This window comes from Lepisosteus platostomus, chromosome 19, assembly GCF_059453375.1.
Source record: "Lepisosteus platostomus isolate fLepPlt1 chromosome 19, fLepPlt1.hap1, whole genome shotgun sequence".
Lineage (NCBI taxonomy): Eukaryota > Metazoa > Chordata > Actinopteri > Semionotiformes > Lepisosteidae > Lepisosteus > Lepisosteus platostomus.
This window is the reverse complement of record NC_142629.1, coordinates 7,781,215-7,808,521: the sequence shown is the minus strand read 5'-3', so window position 1 is coordinate 7,808,521 and position 27,307 is coordinate 7,781,215. Positions and strand designations below refer to the sequence as shown.

At 38.2% G+C, this 27,307-nt stretch overlaps 2 protein-coding genes across 10 annotated transcripts in view; both read right to left on the bottom strand.

Annotated features, from left to right (window-relative positions):
- Positions 1–16,500, bottom strand: part of radil (Ras association and DIL domains) — a 67,075-nt gene extending 50,575 nt beyond the window's left edge. For 2 of the 6 annotated variants that reach the window (XM_088612551.1, XM_088612554.1), the window contains exons 1-3: positions 16,180–16,500; positions 14,279–14,390; positions 12,194–12,759 (exon numbers count right to left, since the gene is read on the bottom strand). In XM_088612551.1, the coding sequence (XP_088468677.1) occupies positions 12,194–12,759; positions 14,279–14,307 (595 nt within the window). In that variant the 5' untranslated portion in view covers positions 14,308–14,390; positions 16,180–16,500. The remainder of the gene's footprint in view (positions 1–12,193; positions 12,760–14,278; positions 14,391–16,179) is intronic. The other 4 variants (XM_088612549.1, XM_088612552.1, XM_088612553.1 and 1 more) reach the window with 3 other exon arrangements.
- Positions 16,501–18,774: 2,274 nt separating this feature from the next.
- mmd2a (monocyte to macrophage differentiation-associated 2a) overlaps positions 18,775–27,307 on the bottom strand; it is a 43,778-nt gene continuing 35,245 nt past the window's right edge. For all 4 annotated transcript variants that reach the window (XM_088612426.1, XM_088612425.1, XM_088612424.1 and 1 more), the window contains exons 6-8: positions 25,846–25,915; positions 23,223–25,276; positions 18,775–22,509 (exon numbers count right to left, since the gene is read on the bottom strand). In XM_088612426.1, coding sequence (XP_088468552.1) covers positions 25,073–25,276; positions 25,846–25,915 — 274 coding nt within the window. In that variant the 3' untranslated portion in view covers positions 18,775–22,509; positions 23,223–25,072. The remainder of the gene's footprint in view (positions 22,510–23,222; positions 25,277–25,845; positions 25,916–27,307) is intronic.

Here is a 27,307-nt window from a genome sequence, read left to right as displayed (position 1 = left end):
CCAAACGTTCTCTGGAGCCACTTGGGGAGACATCTGTGGAGGACGGGTGGCAAGGTCCCATCCTAAGACCTCTCTCAGCTCTCAGAGCCCTGTGCCAGCACAGCTGCTGGGTGCAGTCCCAGTCAGAGCCCAGGAACAAGAATCCTAAGGGAGACCAGACTAAAAGGGGAATGCTCTCCGGGCAGAGTGGTCACAGGATGCCCGGAGGGCTCATCTGGGATGCTGAAAGGAGACTAAGGAAAAAAGAAGAAAAAGATAAAAATCCAAACAACCTGAGAGACAGGAGGGAAATAAGAGAGCCCTGAACCAAAATAGGAAGCTGCCCAAAGAGGAACCAGAAGGGCAGCTGGAAAAAGGACAGAGAAAAGAAAAGGTGCAAGGGACAGGACTAACAGGAACCAAAACTGGGCTGTGGGCAATGGTGAGGGAACTGCATGGACAGAGTCCTGTAGACCTGGACAACAGTAGCTACCTCCTGGATGCAGGATGAAACCTCCAGAGAAGGGGCCAGCAGGGAAAAGTCCAGGGTTCCCAGGGCTGAGGCCAGGAGAATTCAAGCAGTCAGGAAGTGGAACAGAGATGCAGGGCTGCACAGGGAGAGCTCTAAAGTGGAGGAGGTCGGAAGCTGCCTCCTGGATGTAGGACAGAACCACAGGGATGGTAGGCCAGCAGAGTCCAAGGAGTTCAGGGTGGAGATCAGGTGTCTGTGTCCAAGTCCAAGTCAGATACTGCGCTGCGCAGTGAGATCTGGGAGTGGAGTACAATAGGAATGGGAACGGAGAGGCAGAGCTGCATGGAAAAAGCCCTGAATAGACCTGGAACAGGAGGTTACAGTGCTGTGAGAAGTCCAGGAATGGCGTGAACTGGATCAGAGTCTGAGCAGACTGCCTCAGCAGCAAGAGGTGAGTGGTCAGTATTCAGCCCAGACATCTTAACCCTGGTGAATCAGCCCATCAATTGAATTAGGCAGCCTCTGATATGGAGTGAAATCCTGTGCCAAGCCATCAGGGAAAAAGGAGAACACTAGGGTATCTCAGTCTTCATTGTAGTTCTGTTATTTATTAGGTTTGTTAATTAAGACCTGAGTTCTAATTTGTCTAGTCTGGCCACCAATGCTTCAAAGTGTCACTTGAATGCTTTATTGCAAACTCCATAAAGGATTTCCTCCCATCTCAGCCACTGAACTCTGCTAGTTTTCAAAGTCACAATTGGCTTCACGGTGGCATTCCTAACCAGTTTCCTCCTTGCCCAGCTGCTCAGTTTGGAGGGACACTGTCTGAGTCAAATGATACACCTTCCATCTTAATGATAGACTTCACTGTGTTCAAACAGACAGTAAGTACTTTTGAGATATTTTATTCCCTTCTCTTGAATTGTGCTTTTCTACAGCCTGTTTTGAAAGCTCCTTGGTCTCCGCTGTTGAATCCTTGCTTGAAATTCACTTCCTGACTCAGGGTTTTGACATGTAACTTGTTTCACCAACAAATGTTCTTATGGGGTCCTTTGGAAGTTTCACCAGTCAGGTCTTGATTATATTTTTTACCCCTGGATATTTTTTTTTTATATTTGAACAAAATGAAACATTATAACAAGGGAATGAATACCTATGCAAGGCAACAAGATATTCAAGGAGGGCATTTCAGGGTGACCACAAATCTAGAGTGAACTACTGCCAATCAAAGGCACTGACTTAAGGGCAGATAAATCAGGTGTAGAAGTACGGTTTTCAACTATAAAGTCTGCGTCCTGGTGCAGAGTGATGTCCTGTATCATTTTTGCAACATTCAGGATCAAGGTCTGCATACCTGCATGGTGACAGCTAACCAGATGCATCCATTAATTATAGATTTAAGTGCTCACCGTAGAATTGTGGGAGTTTAATTAACCTTGACTCATTTAAATGCTTCAATCACCCCGCTGAGCAGCTGCCAGTGTGATTGATTCAAAAAGGGGTCCAGCACCTACTGTATTCTCAGACCACAAAACACTCCCCTCAACCCAACGCGGTCTGTTTTTCATACCTACAATTATTATAACTCTGCATCTTTTTTTTCCACACTTCAGTGCCAATAAACCTTCTCTCAGCCACTTAACTCTGAAGCTGACCTTGACCTTAAATGGAACTCAGTTAAAGAAGTGTATGGAATTTAAAAGGAGGCACAGTTCCATACCCAATCTCTGAAAAGGTTACACAGAGGACATGGTGACATTCATACTGTGTATACTGTAGCTATGAACATCACCTTTTGTTATCAACTCCCCTGTATCACTGACTCATGATGGGCACTACGTTCAAGACTGCTCAGTTAACAATAACAAATAAAATGTTTTTGAAACATTTCAATAATGTTTTAATTAATTGGCCTAAATGTTTAAATTAATTCACTAAATAGATTGTTAAACTCTCCTTTTTACGATATCACTTACTCATTGCCACTATTCTAGCATAAGCGTTTAACTTCAGTGACCTTGATCCTTCTGTAATGCCTGCTGTTTAAATTGACAATACTGTTCAAAAGCAACTCAATTTCACAGCATATGGGCAATGCACATTTGACAATTGAACATATGAAAAACTAACACATACATAGAAAGCAGCCTAAAAAGACAAAACTAGGTGTAGCAAATTAACAGATTTCAGAATAATAGCATGAACAATCCAAATTCTATATAATAAATTCTAATACCAAAGTTTGTCCAATACCAGCACATACAGTTCTCATAACAGGAAATAATGTTGGCGTACTAAATAGTACTATATATTTTCCTAAATAGCAATTATTCAGTTCCTTTTGTGTTCTTGTGTTGATTACCTTCTTGTCAACTAATACAAAATGCTCCTAAAAATTCACACTTAATAACAATTTGGTATTTGGTAGAGAATCGCAAAACATCTCATAATACATGAAAATAATATGCTAGAATCAGGGGCAAAAATTATAAATATTTGGTATAACCTGTTACAATTTGAATAGGGATTTGAATACTATCAATTTAATTTCTTTGGACAATGTCTTTGAACAAGCTATGCAGCCATGTTGTTAAAGCTGATATAATGGCTTCCTTCAAGAAACAGATTTATAAGGTTCATTCTTACATTCATACAGTATGTTGTTGCTTGCATTTTGTGCTCTTATTAAAGCACACCCTTAGTCTTAGTCTTTCAAAGCAGAAGAAACAGATTTGGTTGGCTGTTTATTGAAAAACTTTAAATTCCCAGATATAACTGGACTCTTGTCTTTCTTTGACGCTGTTTACATGAAGCTTCCTATCTGTTATATATTCACCCATCTCCTTTGAAGTTGGGTTATCCAGAGGTAAGATCTACTCTTATGAATAACAAGTGGAGATATTGTGTGCTGAGCGAAGTGTTTTTACTTATTCTGTACTTGGTTAGCTGTGTTTTGAAACATCAAAATGAACAAATATTTGCTCAAAAAATGAAAGTGACATAAATCAGAGAACGACCGTTCCAGCAGGGATGTCCCAATGGTGTCACTGGTGTTTAAATTAGCAAAATTGGTCCAAAAAAACCCTACACCAATTGTAATTTCTTTAACATTAAATGTTTGCATATGTGTATGGGGCATTAGTCAGCTAGGCACATAGGTTTCTAAACAGCTGGTCCATTTATGTATTACTGCATTTGCTTGGTTGTATGGAAATGCAACTCGAACAAATGTTGTGACTGGAATACTATTTTGTGCCAGTTTCAGCTGCATGTAGAACGTTTTGTTTAGAGCTCCCTGAAAATGCAAGCTTAAATTGGCAGAGAACTCCAATATTAGTGAGATGATTCCCATCGAGCTGTCAGATTAACAAATTGAGAGGGACCCTGTGCATCCTCTTTTTCCCATCCATCACAGCCTGCTTTGCATTCTTATCTGCTTCTTCAAGCCCTGGAGCAGCTCAACAGTAATGCCCTACAATTATTAGCGAGGCAAAAGCTATTTTTTCTAATGAAACATTGAGCCTTTGTCAATTTAGAATTTTGGTTCTGCACTCTTTTCTAACCCAAGGCTCTGAGCTCCTTCCCTCTCTGTGATGCTGACTGCAATGCCCAGGGCTGCCAGCTTAGAGCACCCTGTTCTTTTCCATTTTCCTCCCTATGTGCCCAGTATCTAGTTCCAGCTGTGCAAAGACAAAACTGTCACCTTTACCTTTTAACTTTATTTCCTGTGCACTTCAAAGGTAAGCCTTATGACTAAACAAGCTTCAACTGTAATGATCAAATTAAAGACAAATAGGTGCATTATCTACTGTAAATAGTGCAATATGCCATTGAAAAAAAAAAGAACATGAATGAAAAGAAAGACAATCACTCAGATTCAGAGAGTGCTGGTCGCACATTGCTTTTAGAGGAGGGCTGAAAACTGCTGACCACAAATACCTGTGAGACAATAAACGAGCACTGGCTGGTTGGATTTGAATCAGACAGTATGTCCTTGGTTTGCTGCAAAAAGTAATATCTACTGTATCGCTTCTATTTCAAATGAACTGTACTGTCAGTGAGAACTGCATCATTCCCCTAATTGATATAATAATGTAATAATAATAATAATAGTAATGTTTCTTTATTAGCCCTATACAATTTCTTGCATTAGGAATTCATCTTTTCGCATACCCCAGCTTTTCTCCATGGAGACACAGACACACAGACAGGGAGAGAAGCTTGGGGTCAGAGCACAGGGTCTGCCATTGTACGGCGCCCCTGGAGCAGTTAGGGTTTAGGGCCTTGCTCAGGGGCCCAACGGAGTAGGATTCCTCTGCCGGCTGCGGATTTGAACCGGCAACCTTCCAGTCACAGGCGCAGATCCTTAGCCACAGAGCCACCGCTCCGCCCTACCTGTAAGGACTTTTGGACTAGCAGTGCGCATAATGATGGGTGATTCTCACAGTGTATCTTGCAGAGGATTGTGTGGTCACAGGAGGGTTTTAGCAACTGATTAATAATTGTCTAATCCAAAACAGGCATACAAAATTAACACATAACACTTATCACAAAACTGGATATTTCAAATTCCAAAAAAGCAAAGCAAAGAATAAATACATTTCTTACACTTATATAACGCTGTTCTGGACACTCCACTCAAATTGTTTAACAGGTAATAATGACTCCCCTCCACCACCACCCATGTGCAGCACCACTTGGATGATGCGACGGCAGCCATATTGCGCCAGTACTCTCACCACACACCAGTTCTCAGTGGGGAGAACAGAGTGATGAAGCCAGTTCATAGATGGGGATAATTAGGAGGCCATGACTGGTAAAGGCCAATGTGAAAGTTGGCCAGAATGCTGGGGTAACACCCCTACTCTTTTCGAGAAACACCCTGGGATTTTTAATGACCACTGAGAGTCAGGACCTTGGTTTTACGTCTCATCCGAAGGACAGCACCTTTTTACAGTATAGTCTCCCCATCACTATACTGGGGTATTAGGACCCACACAGAGCGCTGGGTGAGCGCCCTCTACTGGACCCTCTAATACCTCTTCCAGCAGCAACCTTAGTTCTTCCCAGGAGGTCAACCCATCTAGGTACTGGCCAGGCTCACACCTGCTTAGATGCAGTGGGTTGCCAGTTGTGAGGTGTAGGGTGATATAGCATACACAATGATAGAGTATGTGCTGAGATTACAGAGGACTACAACAACTAGGCTCCTAAAGTTTGCATTAATGGTTTTATAGACTGTTACACTATGACTACCAAAATGATGTTGTTCCCTTACATAGACTGTGACAGGCCATCAGCTAATAATCACCTGAGAGGATGCAGCTGTTGGTTGTTACAACCATGATAGCTGACAGCTGCACTACTCTCTATTTTAATGAGTGCTCTGTTCAGTAAGCGTGTGTTGGTAGCAACAGAATGGCAAGAAAAGGCGAGAGAGAGCGAAATGGCATTCAAGCCAATGAGAATCCACTCTGTGAAGCACCCTGAAGGGCTGATAGCAGGGAAAAGAGAAAGACAAACAAGCTGAAGTATTTTGACCTCACTGAGGCAGCCTGAGTGATACAGATCTTTCATGGTTTTTCTTATAGGGTGTTCTACCATTGCCACTTTAAGACAGAGAACTAGAATTCAACAGCAAACAGTACTATAGGCCTATGGAACTGAATCATGATGCTATCAAGACTGTATTGGATACAAGGAGATCTGAGTCATCTAATGAATACAGTTGGATTCATGGGTATTCTATGATAGCCTGTAGTTCTTGTCTTGCTGAAGCAATCCTTGAGGTGCTTCCTATTTCATTTTTACTGAATAATAAATAGTAAATTAATAATAAGTACTAAGTTAAAGTAATTACATATTGTGTTGCATTTATTGTGATATATAGTATACGTAAAGTCCAAAAAAGATTTTTATTAAATAATGAAAATGGCAATTCTCTTACCTTAGGGTGCTGAAAATTATTTAAATTTTACTTTAAATATCTGATCAACTATTCACTACCACAATACAGTCGGACTGTTCTGCATTACAATAATTCAAACAGTAATGTTCATAGAATTAGAAATGTGTCTTCCTCTCACTGTTAAATTACCTTGTCTTCTGAAAATAAAATAAACAGGAATCAAACTCCAGGGCCTTAAAAGCAGCCACAAATCAAACAAAGATGACATTTTATTGATTAACCATGCTAGCAAAAGTTTAAAATTAAATAAATTACTACTGTATAGCCATCAATAAAACATACTTAACACTGATGTTGTGCAAAATTGTGTGTGTAATTGAATGACCTAGCAGCAAATTAATTGTCCTTCATCTATCATTCAAGAACATAATAATAATTAAGGTAATATTTCTTATTATGTTACATGAGACGTTCTTCTTTGAAAATCTCATTTGGGTCTTGTAAAGCTCTTCTGGGATGATCAGTTAATTTTAAGATAATCAGAAACAAATATTTAAACAGCAGGTTTACCTCATTAAGACACTGTGTGTTAAAAGAATACCTTCACCTGTGTTTGCCACCAGTAACTAATTCATAAGGTGAACAACATTAATAATAAATTTATACTGCTGCTAGTCTGTTAAATGTTCTTACAGTTTATCTGTATTTAATGCCAAAACATAAAAGTAATAGGAAAAATGTATTTCACTTGTTATTTAACAATTCAAATTTCCATTTTTTTAAATAAAAACTGGTATATTATGTAATATGTCAGTAAGAAGAAACCAAACACTTCATACAAAGAAAACTTTAATTTTATGTCTTGCAAACAAAGAGCTGACACCCCACAGTAATAGAGAGTAGCAGTAATAGTGCTGAATGTGTGGGTTCTTCCTCTCCAACACTAACCCAATGTATCAGATGGCTGAGAATAAATGATTCAATAAAGTTGTTAGCTGTATTGATCTGGATTCTCCTTGGGGTTTTGGCTCAAGCTGAAAATCTTGTTGAAATAGTGATTTAGCACTGAAAGAGGATAAACTTCACAAACATAAACAATCATAGAAAAGGAGGTTTGCAGTTCAGAGGATTGCTGCAGTCTTGATCCAAGATGTGACACCACACACAAAGTCAGGATTTCACATAATCCAGACAGGTTTCCATTTTCTCAATTAAAATGTGCCTCAGTCACATTACCTCAGGACACACAACATAATCACTCATTAATGTTAACCAACACTTTAGCATTTTCAAATTTTCCGTCATTGCCAACCAAAAGTCTATAAAGCCAAGTTCTTTTTAAGTATTCCAAAGAATTTATGAATTTTTCCAAAGCATTTATGATTGTACCTTAGTATTTCAAGATTTTGGTCAATTTAGAAACTAAAAAAACTACAGTTGTATTAATGCTAGAATTATATGCCTTTAACAGAAACATCTGGATACCTGTGGCATATAAAAGGTATCTTGTCTGTATGAAGTATTAATTTCCACTTTATAACTCAATCACAATGACAAGATGCTGGTTCACATTACAATGTAACAATCTCAAAACGTCAAAGCATCCCACTCCAAAGAAATTAATGACCAGTAGAAGTAGCAAAGACATTGCATTTGTAGAGGGTATAGGGAAGAAGACAGAACTAATTTTAAATTATAACAAATGTATGGTGAAAAGGTAAGCTCTATCCTCTCCAAGCACAAATACATCAACAAGAAAACTTTCAAAAAGCTCTTAAGGACCTGCTTTATCCTGATCTTTAAATCTTTTTTAAATACATAACATGAAACAAACAACAATACAGTCAACAAGAATATCCACTGACTATTAAACTTTGCTAATCCATAGATTAGGCAGCTCTTCAACAGAGTCTTCAGTGCCTTCACGTCTATGGGCTAAGAGGTAAACACATTCGTAGATATTTAATCTCTTCTTATATGTAATATATATGTAATTTTATTACAGAAAAAAACCTGGCACAGACAAAATGGTCTCCTGTTCAACCAAGTAGTACCTCCGGGGTACGAGTTGTTTCTTCTACCCACAAGCAGTGCGATTGGCGAACACATCTGGCCATGCCTCTTGGACCACGCCTACACCATCTACCTCACTGTAATTTTATTTATTGCAGTCATTGTCTACATGTCTGCATTGTTTACATTCAAACAGTTTACTTGTACATTGTCTACTGTTCGTTTGTATATTGTTTTGATGCACTGTCTGCACTTTGTGTTTTACACTTTTTTGAGAGACTTTCTGTAAGTAAGAATTCCATTGTACCAGTTCATGTACCGGTTACATATGGCAATAAAGTTCAAGTTCAAGTTTGACCTCCCTCGTCTTTCAGGCAGAGGTGGGAGCATTATTGTTATTTACAATCTTCTTTACAATTTAAGTCCTGTTACTGCACCTCTATTCTCTTCTTTTGAATGTCTTGTTATAAATGTTTCTGTTCCCTACTCTACCATCATTGCCACAGTTTATAGACTACCCAAACATAATGAAGCCTTTTCAGGTGAGTGTGGTGATTTACTTTCATTTTTATGCCTCGGATTTAAGGGGATCTTTATTCTAGGGGACTTTAATATACATATTGGCTCAACGTCTTCCAGTTCGTCTAAGGATTTTCTAGCTCTATTGGGATGCTTTGACTCAGTTTGTACTTAGCCCAAAACATAACAAAGGACACACTCTTGATTTAATCATTGCAAATGACTCTTTGGTTTCCCCACTTCTCTTCCCCTGAACCAGGTCTCTGACCACTTTGCTATTCTTTTCAATCTGGAATTACCTGTTCCTAACACTTCCCCCTCACGCTCTGTAAATTTCCGCAACTGGCGATCAGTTGATCAGCCTAGGTTCACAAATTCTGTTCTATCCCCCTTAACTTGTTGCTCTTCCTCTGACCCTCTAGAGGACAAAATCCATTTGCTTAATAGCGCTCTTTTATGTACACTCGACACCTTTGCTCCTCCAAAAACTCGAACCATCTCTTTTTCAAGCTCTGCCTCCTGGTACACTAACCATCTGTGATCAATGCAGGCAGTCTCCTGGAAACATGAACATAGGTGGCATCTCTCTGGCCTAAACGTATATTATCAGGCTCGGAAAGATGACTTGTCTGAATATAAGGATACAATAGAGTCTGCTAGATCTACCTTCTTCTTTCACATCATTGAAAATAACCATAACAACCCCAGACATCTTTTCTCCACCATCAACAGACTGCTAAATCAAAACTACTCCACCACATTACCCGTCTTATCGCAACTTTCCAACACATTCTTAGATTTTTGTAGTCCCAAGATCAACATCTGGCATTACATTCTCTACACAACGCATATCATTTCCACACCTCTTCCCTGCTTGCCCAACCTTACTGGTTCCCTACTCTCCAACTTCTCTCTTCTTAACTCTGTATCCATCAGTAAACTGGTTTCACATATGAAATCCACCACCTGTATATTATACCCATCCCCACCACTTTATTTCAGTCCTGTTTCACTTCTCTCTGCCCCGGTGTCCTCAATATAATAAATAAATTCTTGAGCACTGATGTTCCGGCGATCTCAAAACTGCTGCCATTACCCCTGTGCCAAAAAAGTCTTACATGGCTCTGGACAATCTAAACAATTTTTGTCCCATCTCCAACTTACCCTTTCTTGCAAAAATCCAAGAATGTGCTATTACAATTCAGTTTAATAACCACCTCATTGCAAATTTTCTAACCCCTCCAATCTGGCTTCCAACAACTTCACAGCACAGAAACTGCCATGGTCAAAGTCACTAATAAATTTCTAATAGCTTCTGATTCTGGTTCTCTTTCTATCCTAATTCTTCTTGATCTCAGTGCTGCATTCCACACTGTTAACCATGATATCTTACTTACTCATCTTGGGACTGTGTTTGGAGTTTCTGACACAGCTCTCAAATGGTTCAAGTCTTACCTCACTAGAACACTATCACTTTGTCTCGCTTGGTGGATTTAGGTCTGAAACTGTATTTGTTAAGTCTGGTGTTCCTCAGGGTTCAATACTGGGCCCCTTATGTTTTAGCATTTACATGTTTCCACTTGGTCAGCTTTTAAGATCACATGGCCTCAATTTTCATTTCTATGCTAACAATACTCAAATCTACAACCATACCAATTCAGACACCGATGTGGCTGTCTCTATTCTATCTAATTCTCAGACAGAAAAACATGGGTGGCTCAAAATTTCCTTTATCTAAACTGTGACAAGACTGAAGTCATGCTTATTGGCATCCGCCATCAACTTAATAAAGCCAATGCTGTAAACCTCCCTGTGGATGGTACAGTACTTGAGCTTCAGTCTAAATTGAAAACGTGGGGGTGATATTTGATTCAGGCTTGATATTCAACTCACATGTACAGCATATTGTCACCTCAGAAATATAGCTAGACTAAGTCCTATGTTATCACTAACTGTCCGAAAAGCTGATCAACACATTTGTCTTCTCCTGAATCAACTACTGTAATGCTCTACTCGCTGGGGTTTCTAAATCCACATTGAACAAACTCCAGTATGTCCAAAATTTGGCAACCAGAATCCTCACCAGGTATAGTGCAAATGATCACATTACTGCTATCCTGGAGTCCTTGCACTGTCTTCCTGTCAAGTTTTCTTGTTGACTTCAAAATCCTCATACTCACCTACAAGGCTCTTCATGGCTTGGCACCTCAGTAGATGCCTGAGATTGTATCGCCCTGTTCCCCACCTTGCAACCTTTTCTCTTCTAATTCTGTTCACCTTTATGTCCCCCAAGACCATCTACACTCTATGGGTGGTAGGGTCTTCTCTTGTTATGCCCCAAAGCTCTGGAACTCTATCCCCAAGGATATCAGAGAGTGACCTTCTCTAAACTCCTTCAAATCCAGACTCAAAACCTTCTTCTTTAGAAGAACCTTACTTAACTGGCCCTGTTCTTTGCCCCTCTGCTCCTACTGTATTTAAAACCACCATCTACTGTCTTCTCTCATTGTGTGTTCTCATTGTGCATATCTCAGGTATTTTTTTGTTGTTGTTGTCATTCTGTAAAGCACTTTGAGAAGCAACCTTTTAAGGCGCTATATAAAATAAAGTTCACAGTGATCACAGTGCATACCACACTTTTTGCACAAGCAATTGTGTAAGAAGTATCAATATTTTTCCAAACATCTGAGCACTAATTTTGTACCTGTTATACTGTTTTGCATTATGGAAAAACCAGCATTCTCACATTAAGACTCAAAACTTTTTAGACTCTGGAATTCAATCAATGGTATTGGAATAGTAAGTCTTTGCTTTGCTTGCTTTGACAGCCAGAGGGTTAAAGTGACATTTAGGTTCTACTATTCACCCCTCAGATTAAACAGAAATAAAGGAAGCATGCAGAAATCCTTCAACAGCCTTCACTGTTCCTACTATCCATCCAGTTTGTAACCTTTCTTCCAATTCATGGTCTTAGTGGAGCCAGAGCCTATCTTGGAAAGCAACGGGCACAGGGGAGGGTACACCCTGGATTTGCATTATGAAAATGCTTTTAACAATAATGACAATAATAATCCTAAACAACAAAACAATCATAATAACAATAATAATGGTGGGCTGGACAAAACAAAATGTGGCTTTTCCCCAAAAATCCCTAAAGATCCACAGAATACATGTAGCACAAAAGAGCACACCAGGGGGACTGGAGCCACTTTTTAAAATTGAACTTCTAGGGTAAGTCCGCACCAACACCTCAAAGCACGTAAGAAAGCAAGAAGAGGAGTGAGAGCCATTTGAACGCTCACCTGCCGTGACGGTGTCTTTCTCTCGGGCCGCCATCTCTTCCACCTCCACCCGCCTGCGTAGCTCAAAGCGGCGAGCGAAACCCTCTTTGGGCTTCCACAGGTCCTGCAGCAGGAGGGGCTTCTCGTTGTCCCCCAAGACCCGGAGACACTCCGTCCGCCAGTGCTTCTCAGGCCCCTCGAGCTTCCCAATCACATCACACAGCACGTACTCGCCGGCGGCTGCCTTGCTGAGGGAATAGCGCTCCAGGGCCTCCTTAATGAGCTCTTGAGCACTGGAGCGTGGTGTGGCCAGCACACTCTTGTAGTTGGCCCCCACACAGATCTCATCCCCGAAGATCTTCAGGACCCCTGGGGCTGAGCTCTGAGTGGACAGCTCCGCCGGGTCATCTGTGACCCGCTCAGGGAGGTCAGTGACTGATCGGCGATCCCTGTAGCTTAACGTGCGATACAGGACCTGTGTGAAGGTGCGACTCTGTCTCTTCAGCTTGTTCTTGGACGGCAGAGACATGCTGGCCGAGGACCCATAAAACATCACGCTTGGGCTCTCGCTAGACTGCACTCTAGAACTAAAGGACAGAAAATGTTCTGAGTGAAGAATTCAGGACAGGAGCCAAGAAAATTTTCAAATTTTCATCAAAATCTGTATTTTTTGTTAAACTCCAGTTGACCACAAAAAGAAAGGCGATAAAACTGAACATCACCTCACTAAAGACATTTATGAGAAGTTCTGTAACTATGAAGGTCTTTAAAAAAAAAACTCAGAGAAAATATACATACAGTAGGTTAGCACTATCCTAGTTTTCCAAATCGCGCCGAAAACCTTTATATGTCAAAATATTTTATACTTTTTGAGATATTACACTATATTTAGTGTACAGTATAAAATACTATATCAGTTGGAAAACCTTTTCAGTATGCTATATCTTGGACAAAAATAATATTTTATTTACAAGATCTTTTCACATTATCGCACTCTAAGGCAGTATTAGTTGGTAAAAATTATGGTAAAAAATAGACTAAAATGAAAGTACTATATTATAAAAAAGGACTGGAGTGAGATTAGGATGAAAAAACAGGAAAAAAGTAGAAAGTGCTGAGTAAAGATTACTTTTAAGCAATATAAGAAAGCTAGATGCACATAGCTATAGCTACATATTCTATTAAATCTACTGTAATTTACTGTAGATGTGCAAGACAACTGGACTTAGATTATGTTAAGATAATCAATGAAAAAGAATTTTGTAATAATCATCTTTGTAATTGTAGATGATACCTCTTCCTTATGACAACAGGTAATTTTATATGCTCTATGATCTACTCTTGCCCCATGACACTCATACATAGTGGTACAACTAAAGTTTGAAATATCGGTTGACATCTGCACAGCCACACTCCCGGCAGGATGGGCTTGGACTGATTATCCCAAGCAAAGCAAACACAAATGTGCCCAAATAAAACAGTGGAAAATGTAAATGAAGTAAGAGTAAGTACAGAATGCCTGCACAGAGTAGTTTTTAAAAGGCAGTAAACAGAGATGATGTGCGAGACGCTAATGTGTAGAAATCTCTTTCTGTGCAATGCAACCTCTTTCTACAATACAATGAAATGTAGACTAACAATGCTAATCGTGCAGTCTATTGAAGAAGAAGAGACTGGACATGATAGACCTAGCCTGTCCTGATTAAATGTACCAGAAAATACTTTTTTTAGTGATGGCAGTTTTACAGAGCCACAGTAATTGGAAGGCCTGAATACAGTACTCTGTGACATTAAACTCTGTAATGGTAACTATTATAATGAGATAGAAATCCCACAGCAATTACTTTGCACTAGATTAATTTACCACAGTGCATATAATAATTGAACTGCAATGATTGCCTGGAGTATTCTCTATATAGTCTAATGGTGTGTTGTAAATGAAATCTGGGGCTGGAAGAATAGTATTCATCTGTTTTGATTTGCTGGGATTTGATATTAAATGATGAGTATTAGAATTTTTTAGATGCTTTGAGACTCTTTGACAGATTGGTTCAGTTGCTATAGATCTAAGCAGTAAACACAATCCATGGTTTACTGTTTGCTTACCTTGCAGCAGAGTGCCTTCTCCACTGCATCCAGACTATGTGAGTGCTGTATCCCAAAGGTTCAGTGAGATCTCCTTACAGCTTCACTTCATTTCAGGAGCTCATCACTTTGGCTGTGAAGGGCAGGAATGGTTTTTTGTCTTAGATGGGGGGGGGGAGAGAATGCTTTAAACACATCAGGACATCAGGCCCATGAACACATTAAACACTCTGAAAATACCCGTGTTTTTTTTATCTAACTGATAAAAGTGAGCTGAGTGAGCTTATTGGGACACTCCACAGTATGTTTGATGACATTAAAACAGCCTCTACACTACATTTAAAACCACCAGACATCCACATGACATTTGAAACTGTAAGCAGATAGGATCTTGAGTCGAGAAGATGATGGGTTAATTATTAATCAAGAGTGAAGGACCAGCTCTCTAAGATGGTGATTAGGTCAGAATTTAACAGAAAAAAAACTGTTTTGGCAGCACCACATTGTGACACACATCCTGGTGTTTAGGCACACAAAAATGTTAAATGTGAGTGCTCTGAGTTGAGGCCAGAACATTCCAAAACTTTGAAATGAAGAGCTGACAGAAACCAGTGAGGCACAGCGCAGACCAAAAACAGGCTAGGAAGGTGACAGAACTCTGTAAAAGATCTGTACTATATAATTATTTCAGGGTGTTGAATCCAAAGAGAAATAAATATTTAACTTATAAAAATGAATGTGCATCTTTCATTATTTCTGACTGAAAACTGTAATGAGAATACTCTTGCAATACTCACATTAAAATATCAAAATCGTAAAACATTTTATTCAAGAAGTTTTAATCTTCTAACTTTTCAAACAAAATGAAAATAGTTTTAGTCTACATCCTGTAATTCCAGTGCTTCTTAACTAGGAATTTATTAGTTGTAAGTATACTGTATACTAGAACTTACATTTTTTTCAATAATATTAGCCGACATATTCTTAAAATTATACTTTGGAGAGATGTAACCTTTTAAAATTATGTGACGTTTATGCTGTAAACTACTGGTCATTCTGTCTTGTGTTTGGTTACATACTAAAATACCAAATACATCCTTACTCTACAACGGATATGAGATTTTTAAAAATGTAATTAACAATCCATACCTTCTCACAAGATAACTTTCGTAATAATCTATTTAATCAATTTTCTTTCTTGGTCTATCAATTACTTACAAACGTTTTTCAGTTCTCAGTAATTATCACTTAGAAGAAAACGGTCAAATGATTCTAAAACAAAAGCGCTCCAATTTACGGCTCTTAGATTCATTTTCCTTTTCCAAAACGTGTATCAATTAAATCTCATGTATAATACTAACATATCCATTTTTAATTGAATTTGTGGCAATTCACCAGTAAATGAATGTATTGTTTCAATGAATTGCATTGCACTAGTAACTCCAGGCAGCTGCGACGAGCAATAAATTGATCACACCGCGGCATTAGTTGTGTTTACAGCCTTGGACAGCTCGGTTTCCAATAGCAACCGGACAAGCTTGCATTTACACGCCTCTTACGAACTAGTTTATTTTCTTAAGTCTTAGTACGGATATTAACAAACGTTAGATACATTCAAATGAACTCAGAGTGCAACGCGTAGACGTCCGCCTACATTAGGGTCAATATTTATGCTCAACAACTTTATGAAATAAATCTCTACCGACACTGAAATCATTTTATTTGAAACACCATCCTATAGCTAAATGTTTTATGTATATTTAAGGTCAAACAGACCGCAAAGTAATTCAATACAGGGTGGCAATTTTATTTTTTAGCATCAAGTTTTTTTTCCCCAACTTTTTGCCTTTCTATTCTAAAATTCAAATTCGGTTTCTAAAGCATCTCAAAATACCCACTGTGTAATAATAACGAATACTCACGTTGTCTGCTGCGCCGGTGCAATTCTCCTGATATTCTCATGTTCTTCAACTTCACTATTCCAGCCACGGTAATACAGTAACGTAAGCAAGTGCTTTGTGTCCTACAGTATATGCGGCGAGGACGCTTTATTCGCAACCTAATCCGTCTCCACAGCTCGGCTTCCCTTTGATATTGCGCGTCTCTCAGTACTACCCTTTCATTCCTCCAGCTCCAGTATCTGCATTCCCCGGGTCCGAGTCTCGCCGGAGAAAGGCGAACTCAGTGTAAGCTGTCGACTCGTGTTCTGACAGCCCCAGTTATCTTCAGATGCAGCTGACCACCGCAAAACAAGTTAATTGTCTCCATCTACTGGGAAGGTCCGCAATGCTTAGCTTATCAAACGGAGTGTAAGCACTAAACCATCAGTTTCTATTACAACCAGCTCTGGCTGTCCTGTTTGTAAACTTAACCAATTTGTTTTACAGGGTAATTTATATATATAACATAATTATATGTATATAACTATAATTATATAGTTATTTGTATCTCCGTCAAATGCCAATGTTATCTACTGTATAATACATTTAGAGACTCATAATTACGTGTACAAATGAACTGTTGTTCTTTTTTGAGTATATTTTTGGCTACCGCTTTTTTTTTTCTCTGGTGTACGTTCATTGTCCATTATGTGCTGGTTATCGCCCAATATCTAAAAGACAAATTTAAAATAAATGACAGTAGATCCATTTAAAATAAATGAAACTTTGAATCTCATTGTGCATATTGGCTATAATGTTTTTATATCTTCCTTTAAGCCTTTTGATCATTTTCTGTTTAGCAGAAAGGCTGTTGTTAAGAGTTTTAGAAGTGAAATTTTATATGTTTTCATTTATTTTTTGGAACCAAAGATCCAGATTATTTTATTCTTTCAGAGTGAATAGATCTGATAACGTCTATTTATATGTGTGAGCTGCATGTTTAATTCTAATGTATATTGTATTATTTCAGAAATTGAATGCAACTATAGAGAATACCTTTGTCAAGGACGTCCAAAGGGACTAACCGTGGGGAGCAGGAGAGCGGAAAAAGACCCATATGCGTAGCGGCGAGACGGGAAAAAGGCCCGGGCTCATTAGTGCAAAGAGTTCAGGAATGCCGTATAGAAACCTATGCCCTCAGGGAGCGGGCGTGGGGCGCCCTGGTGCTAGGCGGGTCTCAGGACATCCGAACGTCAATGCTGAGCGAGGACAGAGTGCAAGACCCGGAAATATATAGCCCAAGGGAAAGAGAGGGACAGGAAGGACAGCAGACCGGAAACTAGGGACAGGACAGAGAAGGAGCACCCTCTGGCTGCAGAGGGCGTGACAGTACCCCCCCCCCTTCATGGGCGGCTCCCGACGCCCATACAAATACATGAGCTGCCCAGCACTGGGGGGAGGAAAAACCTCATTTAACTGAAAGGAAACCTCCGGGAGTCCACGGCTGAGAGCTACCCCCTCCTCCGGGGTATAAACCTTTATTGGGTGGAGGAAGGGGGGGTCGAGTAGAGCTCCGAAGACTTAAAACAAAAAAGTACACAAGCACAAACACAACAGACAAAAACCTGGGAAAGACCAGGGAGACAAACCACACAAAACAGATAGGAACCAAAAACAGATAGGAACCAAAGAGACACAGAGAGCAGGGGGGACCAAAAAGGAGGGGAAACCAGGAAGAAAAAAAAATCAAAGCAAAAGGCAAAAATCCACAAAAACCCCGGGGAAAAATACCGCAGACTGGGCAAATGGCACGTTCACATTCTAACGCTGATATCGGAGTGGACAACCTGAGGAAAGCCAGACCGAAGTCTGCTCACAGACACAGATGCCCGGAGTGATATCCAGCGAAAGGAATGGAAGAACGGCAGAAAGCTTACCATTCTATCACTGATATCGGAGAGAGCAAGACCAGGAAGAGCCAGGCACGAGAACCCGCTCCAGACACAGAAGCTCGGAGTGATATCCAGTAATAAGAATAGGCAAGCCAGCTCAACATTCAATCACTGATATCGGAGTGATCTACCCGAGGAAAGCCAGATGCAGGACCCGCTCACAGGCACGGAAGATCGGAGTGATATCCAGTGATTAGAATAGAGGAACTGAAAAAAAAAAACAGCCCAGAAAACAAGAAAAAAAAACTGCAGAAAGACAAAAAGCGCCGCTCACGGGGTCAGTAAGTGGCTCAGCATTCTGCCACGGACGTCCAAAGGGACTAACCGTGGGGAGCAGGAGAGCGGAAAAAGACCCATATGTGTAGCAGCGAGACGGGAAAAAGGCCCGGGCTCATTAGTGCAAAGAGTTCAGGAATGCCGTATAGAAACCTATGCCCTCAGGGAGCGGGCATGGGACACCCTGGTGCTAGGCGGGTCTCAGGACATCCGAACGTCAATTCTGAGCGAGGACAGAGTGCAAGACCCGGAAATATATAGCCCAAGGGAAAGAGAGGGACAGGAAGGACAGCAGACCGGAAACTAGGGACAGGACAGAGAAGGAGCTCCCTCTGGCTGCAGAGGGTGTGACAACCTTGTCTCACTGAGTTCTGTATGCAAACATTATCAACACACAACACACAAAAGATAATTATAAAAAGTTATTATTAAATGACAAATACAATATAAAATACAAGTATCACCACAAAAATTACAATCCTTGATTTAAAAAGTCTGAACACATTCACAAATCTCTAGTTACAGTAAAGCCAGCAGATACAGACAATGGTTAGATCCACACAATAATACATAACACTGTATTATAAACTATGCTTAAATACAAAGTTGCTGAAGTATTCTTAGTAGATATGTTTTTAATCATTCTAAAAGTCATAGGCAGTGTGGTTAATCATAGAAACCTGCAGTAGTTTTTTTTTTCTAGAGTGCAGCAGTTGAATCTGGGGTAAAGGTTTAGTAATTAATAAAGTTAGTCTCATGCCTTAATGGTAAACTAAAATGTTTTAACATCAAAATGTTACAATAGGTACAAATGAAACAAAAATGGGATAAAGAACTGCAAAGGAATATTAGGTTATACACTTGGCAAACAGTAATAAATCACAGACTGCCCCAATGAAGTAGACAAGCTTCTTCTTCTTCCGTTTTAAATTAACAAAGAAGTGAAAAATGGAAGGGCAAATTCTCAAACATCTTTGTCTTTGAACTGCATTTATTTTGCTGACAGCTGTCTCATGCTGCTTCAACAGATGGCACAGGCTTACAGAGGTGCATCTTGTGAACACATATAAATGTTTTGTAGGATCTATTCCTAACCAAACCAAGTAGCACAGCACAAAGATGGCTTATAATTCCTTGCACTAATTCCAGTCATACTGGTATTTAAAAGGCAAATCTTATTGTCACAAGAATAGAGAGATTACTGAAGAAAATTACTTTTTTACTGCTTTCACTGCACTCCGTAGTGTGTATTTGAGGTGTAGGAAACAAAGTAGCCCTCACTCTGTAAGTCTGTATTTTAAATAGAAAAGTATTCATGAGTTAACAATTTCTACCTTCTATCTCAAGAAATAAAACTTGCAGTGCTTTAAAAATGAAATAACAATATTTTCCAAAAACAGCATAAACATATAAAAGTTAGAAAAACTATCAATTCTTCACTGCTTTCCTGTTTTTTGTCTGATAGACATCACACAGACACAAAAAAGATTTTGAAGACAAGGTTTCAATTATAATCATTCCTAGTATTTACCTATTGATTTTCATTCAAAAGAGTCCCAAAGCACCTTCTATATAAATGGGGTGCCCATTTTACCCACCTCTGAAGTGCAATCCTCACCTTTTGACACACGACAGACATTATGTGCCAGCAGTCCCACTACACAACAAATTAGGCAAAGTGCTAAACTTCCTGCTCATAATAAAGACCTAGAGCAGGGTAAATCAGACTTGACACCTTAAGTCATCCTTAACTGCTTCATTAACCTAGGTGCTACAGATCAATTTATCAATTGAGGGATTGGCTTTAACATAGTTCAGCATAATTATAGAACTGAAAGCAACAGGCTGTTTCTATAGGATAAGGTTGTATAACAGTGATATAATAATAATAAGAATGGTACTTTGGGAAATGTACAGTACATTTCAGCCACAAAGTATATGAGTCTTCCAATATACCTGTATGTATAAATATATAAAGAGATTCAGAAAGCACTCATTTTACTACGGTGTGTATCTATACATGTACTACTGTATGTATCTATGTACTATGCTGTCAGTCAATAAACAGGAAAGCATTTTAAGCACATATACTTATATAAAAAAAATAGAATAGAAATTTATAAAAAGATTTGTCACACTTAGGTATTATTTTTAAGGAATGAACAAAGTATGTACTTTTAAGATCATACATTATAAATTATACATTAAAATTTAAATAAATATTACAACTTTAATATTACCTTCTGATTTTGTTTATCATAGAGCATTATTACTATTAAATAACAATGTAAAAAATGAGGCAGACATGGCAAGATTATCTTGTCAGGATGACAAAGTCTTTGCCTGTGAGACATACACACTACCAAGAGAAAGACACCGCATTCAGCACAAGGGCCACTGAAGAAATTCTAACATTCTATTTACTCTATTAAGATAAAGGTCAAGTTTACTGTACACTGCTTAGTTAATTAAGAAACTTATGCCATTTACTGTACCGTATGTCACACAAACAAAAATGCCCTAATAGAAAATTCTTCAATTTGTTTTTTAAGTATTTTCAGCAAAATCTTTTCAAGCCGAAGCTTCACATTCAATTTTCCAGGATTTATATTCATATATTTTTACTGGGATTAAGAATTTGTTTCATTTGAAATAATTAAACCTGCCTAACAGAAATAAAAGTTCTATGTACTTCTGTAGAGCAAACAACAATGTGAATAAATACTTCACACTTGGTATTTGGGTGTAAAACTGATATTAAGGGATTCTTATTAGTCTACTTTTCCTTTACTCATTAATGGACCTCATGTTGGATACTGTATAAGCTGACTACTTTGAGCAAACAAAAACTGGTAATTCTATTTAAAATTATGACACATTGAGCACAGGGATTCACTTTCTCCAGGGTTAAAATTAATACAATTCTATTATTAAATTTCCTTAGAGAAAAGAAAAACAATAGAAAGGAATTATAAAACACCAGAAATAACAGCCTGGTTACAACTCAGTGCTTGGAATACATTGTTCAATTTAGAAACAAGAGCAGACTGTACTGCCAACAGCTGCTTGCACCAGTATGAGACAGATCTTGGCAATCTTGTTCTATTACCCTGTGTACTGAACAAAATGACCATCTGCATTAAGTTTAACTTAATGATTCTGGCCTCTATGTACTGTAAACTGTTACTTAGCATAATAGTAGCTGTGTTAGAATTAAAATAAAACCACAGTCTTGGAGAACGTAGCTTTTAATGCCATTTCAGAAAAAAGTCAGGAAGACTTTTTGCATCCTACAGTATATCAAAAGTTGTATGTTGCAACCTTAAAGCACCAACACTAGAAGATTGAAGTCATTGGTATTTTCTGAACAGATTTATGTACAACTGAAGGTCTGCTGTTGTGAAGACTGCTGTTGTTGGATCTTATGAATAGAAGCAAAACCAATTAAACAGAAATGATTAAACACCCTTTCCCCTGAGAGCCCCATATTCAAATCTCTGTGAACTCATGCACAATTTGTGATTTAAGCCAACAAAAAAAATAGCTTGAAACTATACAAATAAATAAGAACTCCTAAGAATTTCATTCTAAGTATACGGAATGTTTTCAAAATTACCAAAAAGTAAACCTGTTATTATTAGTGTTTCTTTGTGTTTAATTTCAGGATATATGCTAGTTGCAATATTTATTTATGATAATCCACCACCTTCTTTATTATGTGTGGGTGCTATTAATTGATGTACAGTATATAATAAATTAAATATTTGGGATGGGTAATAGCAGTACTATGTAAACACAGTAATTTGACTGTGGTTTTCTTTTCTAATATTACATTATCTATCATAACTGAGAGCTCGAGGAACCTTTGATTCAATATGATTGCATAGTACTTTAATTCATGTGTTGGGTACCTACCAGTAGCTGTGGTTTCAGAATGCTTAACTCATTCACACACATCTGAGAGACAAAGCCTCTGAAAATGAGATTTGAGTGTGCATGTATTCATTGAAACATCCAACAATGCTCTCAGTCACAGCTCACTTGAGGATGTGCTTATATGTAGTTACTACACTGTACATCGTACGTTTAGTAAGGTGAGGCACTTCTGTGATGGCTTATCCTGCCCATTTTCCTTATTTCTACACTTACAGTGCCTTGCGAAAGTATTCGGCCCCCTTGAACTTTTCAACCTTTTGCCACATTTCAGGCTTTCTTCAGCAGGGACAGGGAAGATGGTTAAAATTGAGGGGAAGATGGATGCAGCCAAATACAGGACCATTCTGGATGAAAACCTGTTGGAGTCTGCAAAAGACCTGAAACTGGGACGGAGATTTATCTTCCAACAAGACAATGATCCCAAACATACAGCAAAATCTACAAAGGAATGGTTCACAAATAAACGTATCCAGGTGTTTGAATGGCCAAGTCAAAGTCCAGACCTGAATCCAATCGAGAATCTGTGGAAAGAGCTGAAAACTGCTGTTCACAAACGCTCTCCATCCAACCTCACTGAGCTCGAGCTGTTTTGCAAGGAAGAATGGGCAAGAATTTCAGTCTCTCGATGTGCAAAACTGATAGAGACATACCCCAAGCGACTTGCAGCTGTAATCGCAGCAAAAGGTGGCTCTACAAAGTATTAACGCAAGGGGGCCGAATAATTTTGCACGCCCCACTTTTCATTTTTTTATTAGTTAAAAAAGTTTCAAAAATCCAATAGATTTCGTTCCACTTCACAATTGTGTCCCACTTGTTGGTGATTCTTCACATAAAATAAAAAATTTATATCTTTATGTTTGAAGCCTGAAATGTGGCAAAAGTTTGAAAAGTTCAAGGGGGCCGAATACTTTCGCAAGGCACTGTAAGTGTTTTGAATATGGGGCCCTGAATATATAAGGTGGAATACTGTAGGCCTTGGTTACAAGAATGCAGAGTACCCACAAAACCCTACTACTTAGAGTAAAGCACTAAGTAAATACTAAGAGTAAAGTACAGCTAAGCATGGCAAATACTTGACAAGGCCATGACTCTTGGTAATTATCAGCGGAGTACTCTGTATCATATAACTCAATTTATGGACATTATGGTATTGAAGGTGTTTATTTTTTTAGAAATAAAAACAAAAAAGTAGATGGTAATGAAGAGAAAATCATAAAATCCTTATTTCATAGAAACTTACACTTCTGCTAGGTTAATCCAGGTTGTGTTTTAAATACTACAGCATTGAAAAATGGGACGAATATCTCATGCATTACACCTGTCATCCTTCAAGCCTTGCTGTGGATGTAGCAACTTGGCTTCAGCCAGTAGTTAAGATGACAGAACCCTGTGGTGCTTATAGTTGAAGGAATGCATACAGTACTCTGAATGAAACACTGGCATGAAGGACAGTCCAGTGCAGTTAGAACTAATAGGAATGATTTCAAGTTTTACGAGGATATTCATTGTCACAAAAGACTTTCAAGCTGTTACCCTTACAGTTCTTGGGTTTTAAAACAGAAAAGAACTATATTCACTTGTTTAATCATAAAGGTAAAAGGTTATTGTCCCTTTTATGAAAACATACAGTACTTATTGATATAGAACACATAATAAATTCATGTAATAGCAAAAGATGCTTGACCCATCTCAAAAGAAGAGAATCAAATCAGAGATCAGCCAAACTTTTCAGCAGATTTCGTTAAGCAAATACAAATCTATTCTGCAACACTGGAAGTCATATTCTGGAAAGAATATTAGTATGTTTTTGCAGATAAGTTGTTTCAATACCCCCTAAAAGCTTTTTTTTTTAGCTTTTGGATTTAGCATTCTAATACCACAAACCTGTTGAACCATGGAGATACTTATTTTCACACCTCACAAAAATTCACAGAGTAAAACAAATACAGCGCAGGGAATAGGGAATTTCCCTGCACATAATATTCACATTTTTCTGTTCCTAACATTCCAGCAACAGTTGCTGCAAAATTAAAACTATCAATACATTAGTTTGAAAAACAAAAATACTGTATTTCTGGTAATGGTAATGTTGATGTGTATTTTTAATACTCTTGGTTTGGTACCCTACTTTATCCTTCTAAGGAAAATTACTAGGCTTGAATAATATTCTTCAAAAAGTAAGTTCCTTATTGAACCTTAAGAACATAATGAGATACTGTTTAAAATTAAAGAGTCAAATGAGACAAATTATATGAGAGGATATGGAAATGAATACTTGCTAACTTCATGTACATTCAATTTGACTTCAATAGGATACATGTTGGTTAATGTACAATAACACTGGAATTAAAAACTCTTATTATTAAAGCATCAACACATCATGAATCCAAAGCTTGGAAAATACCAGTTGTTATTAGCAAACTATGCCAATTATGTATTAAGTACAGTATGTCATTTGACTGAAAAGGATTAAGCACAGATCTGTTTTTACATTTGTAGGTAAACTGTTCAGTTCAGCTCTAAAAATCCAAACTAGAAACCGCCCTGATCTAAATCTAATTTTCCTAATCATATTTTAGGGTGTTTTGCAGAAACATGCCTCTGTAGGTGTCCTCTGCAAAAAAGGCTAGGCTTTACTCACAAGGCGGTATTTAAGGAAAGCTGTTATCCAGAACATAAAAAAGGAACTTTTGAAAGGAACTCATTCTCACTTGGCATTGTGTGTGATCATTTCCCGTGTGCTGACATTTCTGTCACACAGTTCCGCATTATTATCTAGAGGTTTTAATTTCTGTGCTGCCAGGCCTGTAGAGATACCTCCAGATGGCATAATAATGGATGCTAGCCCCGATTGCCACAAAGAGGTGCCAGATAGCGTGAGCAAAAGGGATGCGACCGTCACTCTTGAAGAACACCATGCCTAGGCAGTAAAACATCCCACCTAGGATCAGCTCAAACAGCCCATCTCTATCCGCCTGAAACAACCAGAGAGAAACATCAGAGATCTGAAGTTCTGCTGCTAGTAGTGAAATAAAATCAAATAATCTATAGAAATGTAATAGCAAACTGTTTGTGTATATGCTTTTTATGTATGTCAAAAGTCATGCTTAAGCTTTTTCACATCATATGGAAATAATTACATTTTAAAGTTACATTGTGTACTGTGAAATGCACATTGTTCAGTATGTACCGTATTCCATTGTTATTTTAAGGAACTTAAAATATTTTTTTTCATAAAATATGAAATACATAAACTGTGTACAGTAAAACTAATTTATTTTCATCTGCTGCTGTGCATAGAAGAGAGTGCCAACAGTTTTAACATACAAAATTACTGTTTAATTCAGAAGCACACTGTGGCTTTCTTTTTATCACAAATGTTATCTCCAATTGAGCAGAATCATCTATCAACCTTAGAGAACTGTAAATTATGTGCATATAAGCCACCCCCTTGCAGGAATGGATATCTACTGATAATGTAAAATCATGTCTCTGCTGTACTTATTTAAAGCTGAAATCACTGAAGCTGTCTGAATTTTCTTACCATTGAGAGGATCACTAAGGCAGGAAAGACACCCATTATCACATAACATATTAACTCTACAATCTTGTACCTACAAAACAGAAATAGAAAAAAGAAAAGAGGTATAATTGCATACAGATAATGCAAATAGTGAAATTGCAAGTGTTATACTGACAGCAGTAGTTACAACTACAGCATTGTTACCATCTTGTAGCCTGATCTGATCAGATCTCAGAACCTACACAAGTGGGTCAGTACTGGGACCACTAAGGAAAGGTCTCACTTCTCTTATTGATCTGCTGCTGCAGAATGGCTGCTGTGCCTCACCTATATGGGTGCTACACTTCAGTGGTGGATGAAGTTAACTCCCCTCCTGCATGTAAAGCACTTTACAAAGTGGATAAGAAAGTGATGCATAAATACAATTTAGTATTATATTGGCATAATTGTATTTCTATGACACTGCGCTCACATAATCACATAAAACCCATCTGAAAGAACCACAGTACTTGGCAGTAATTGTAATATATAGTGACCAATAGGTGGCAGTGCAACACTAAAGTTCAAAAAGCACACGCTCAAACCTTCTAGTGTAGCACTGTACACCTAGAAAAGATTTCAAAAGAAATTGCATGAAGAAATCAGACATATTATCAATAAAATGTCAATTTTTGTAACAAGCACACTGACATTTTATTGAACACACATGACACTGATAAATTCATTATGCTGATTAACATTGCTCATCAACAGGACGTCTTCGGAGTGAAATTCACAGGTTAGCAGCATGTGTGGTTACTGCTAGATTCAATACAAGCTGTACAGTACATCTGTGATGCATACTTTGTACCAGGTTGAAGATGCTGCTTTCTGGAATTTTATTTATTTTGTAAAGCCTGATATTCAACAGATTAAATAACCTCATAATCTGTGTCCAATCAACTTTCTCTTATTTAGGGCATTGCACTAAAACATCACTCCAGAGATCAGCATTTAAAGAATTATGCCAAAATCCATATGCTGTATTCTTCTTAGAACATACATTTATACATTTACACATTGTATGTATAAATGTATACATTTTTTGTGCATACATTTGTTCAAGTGAACGATAACATAGATAATTTTAGGTAATTTATCAAACTATAACAAATCCTGTAAATTATATACCAAAAAAGATCAGGAATGAATAAAGTAAAAATATAATATCTATTGTTTTATACTGTTTTAGTCTCACTTTTCTTAAGAGATTTACAATTGCCAATTATTTTTTATTATACCTACACACATTACAAACAGCTACTTACAGTACATGTTTTTTTTTTCAAATCTTGACTAGTAGCAGCTACACTACATGTGACCACAAAGAGGCAAGAATGAGGAAGTGCAGATATGTTTCTCTAACCTGCCCACTTCAGGACACTTAACTTTTAGCACACGAGGGTCTTATGGCATCCTGTGCTTGTCAGCACCAAGGAGGCTG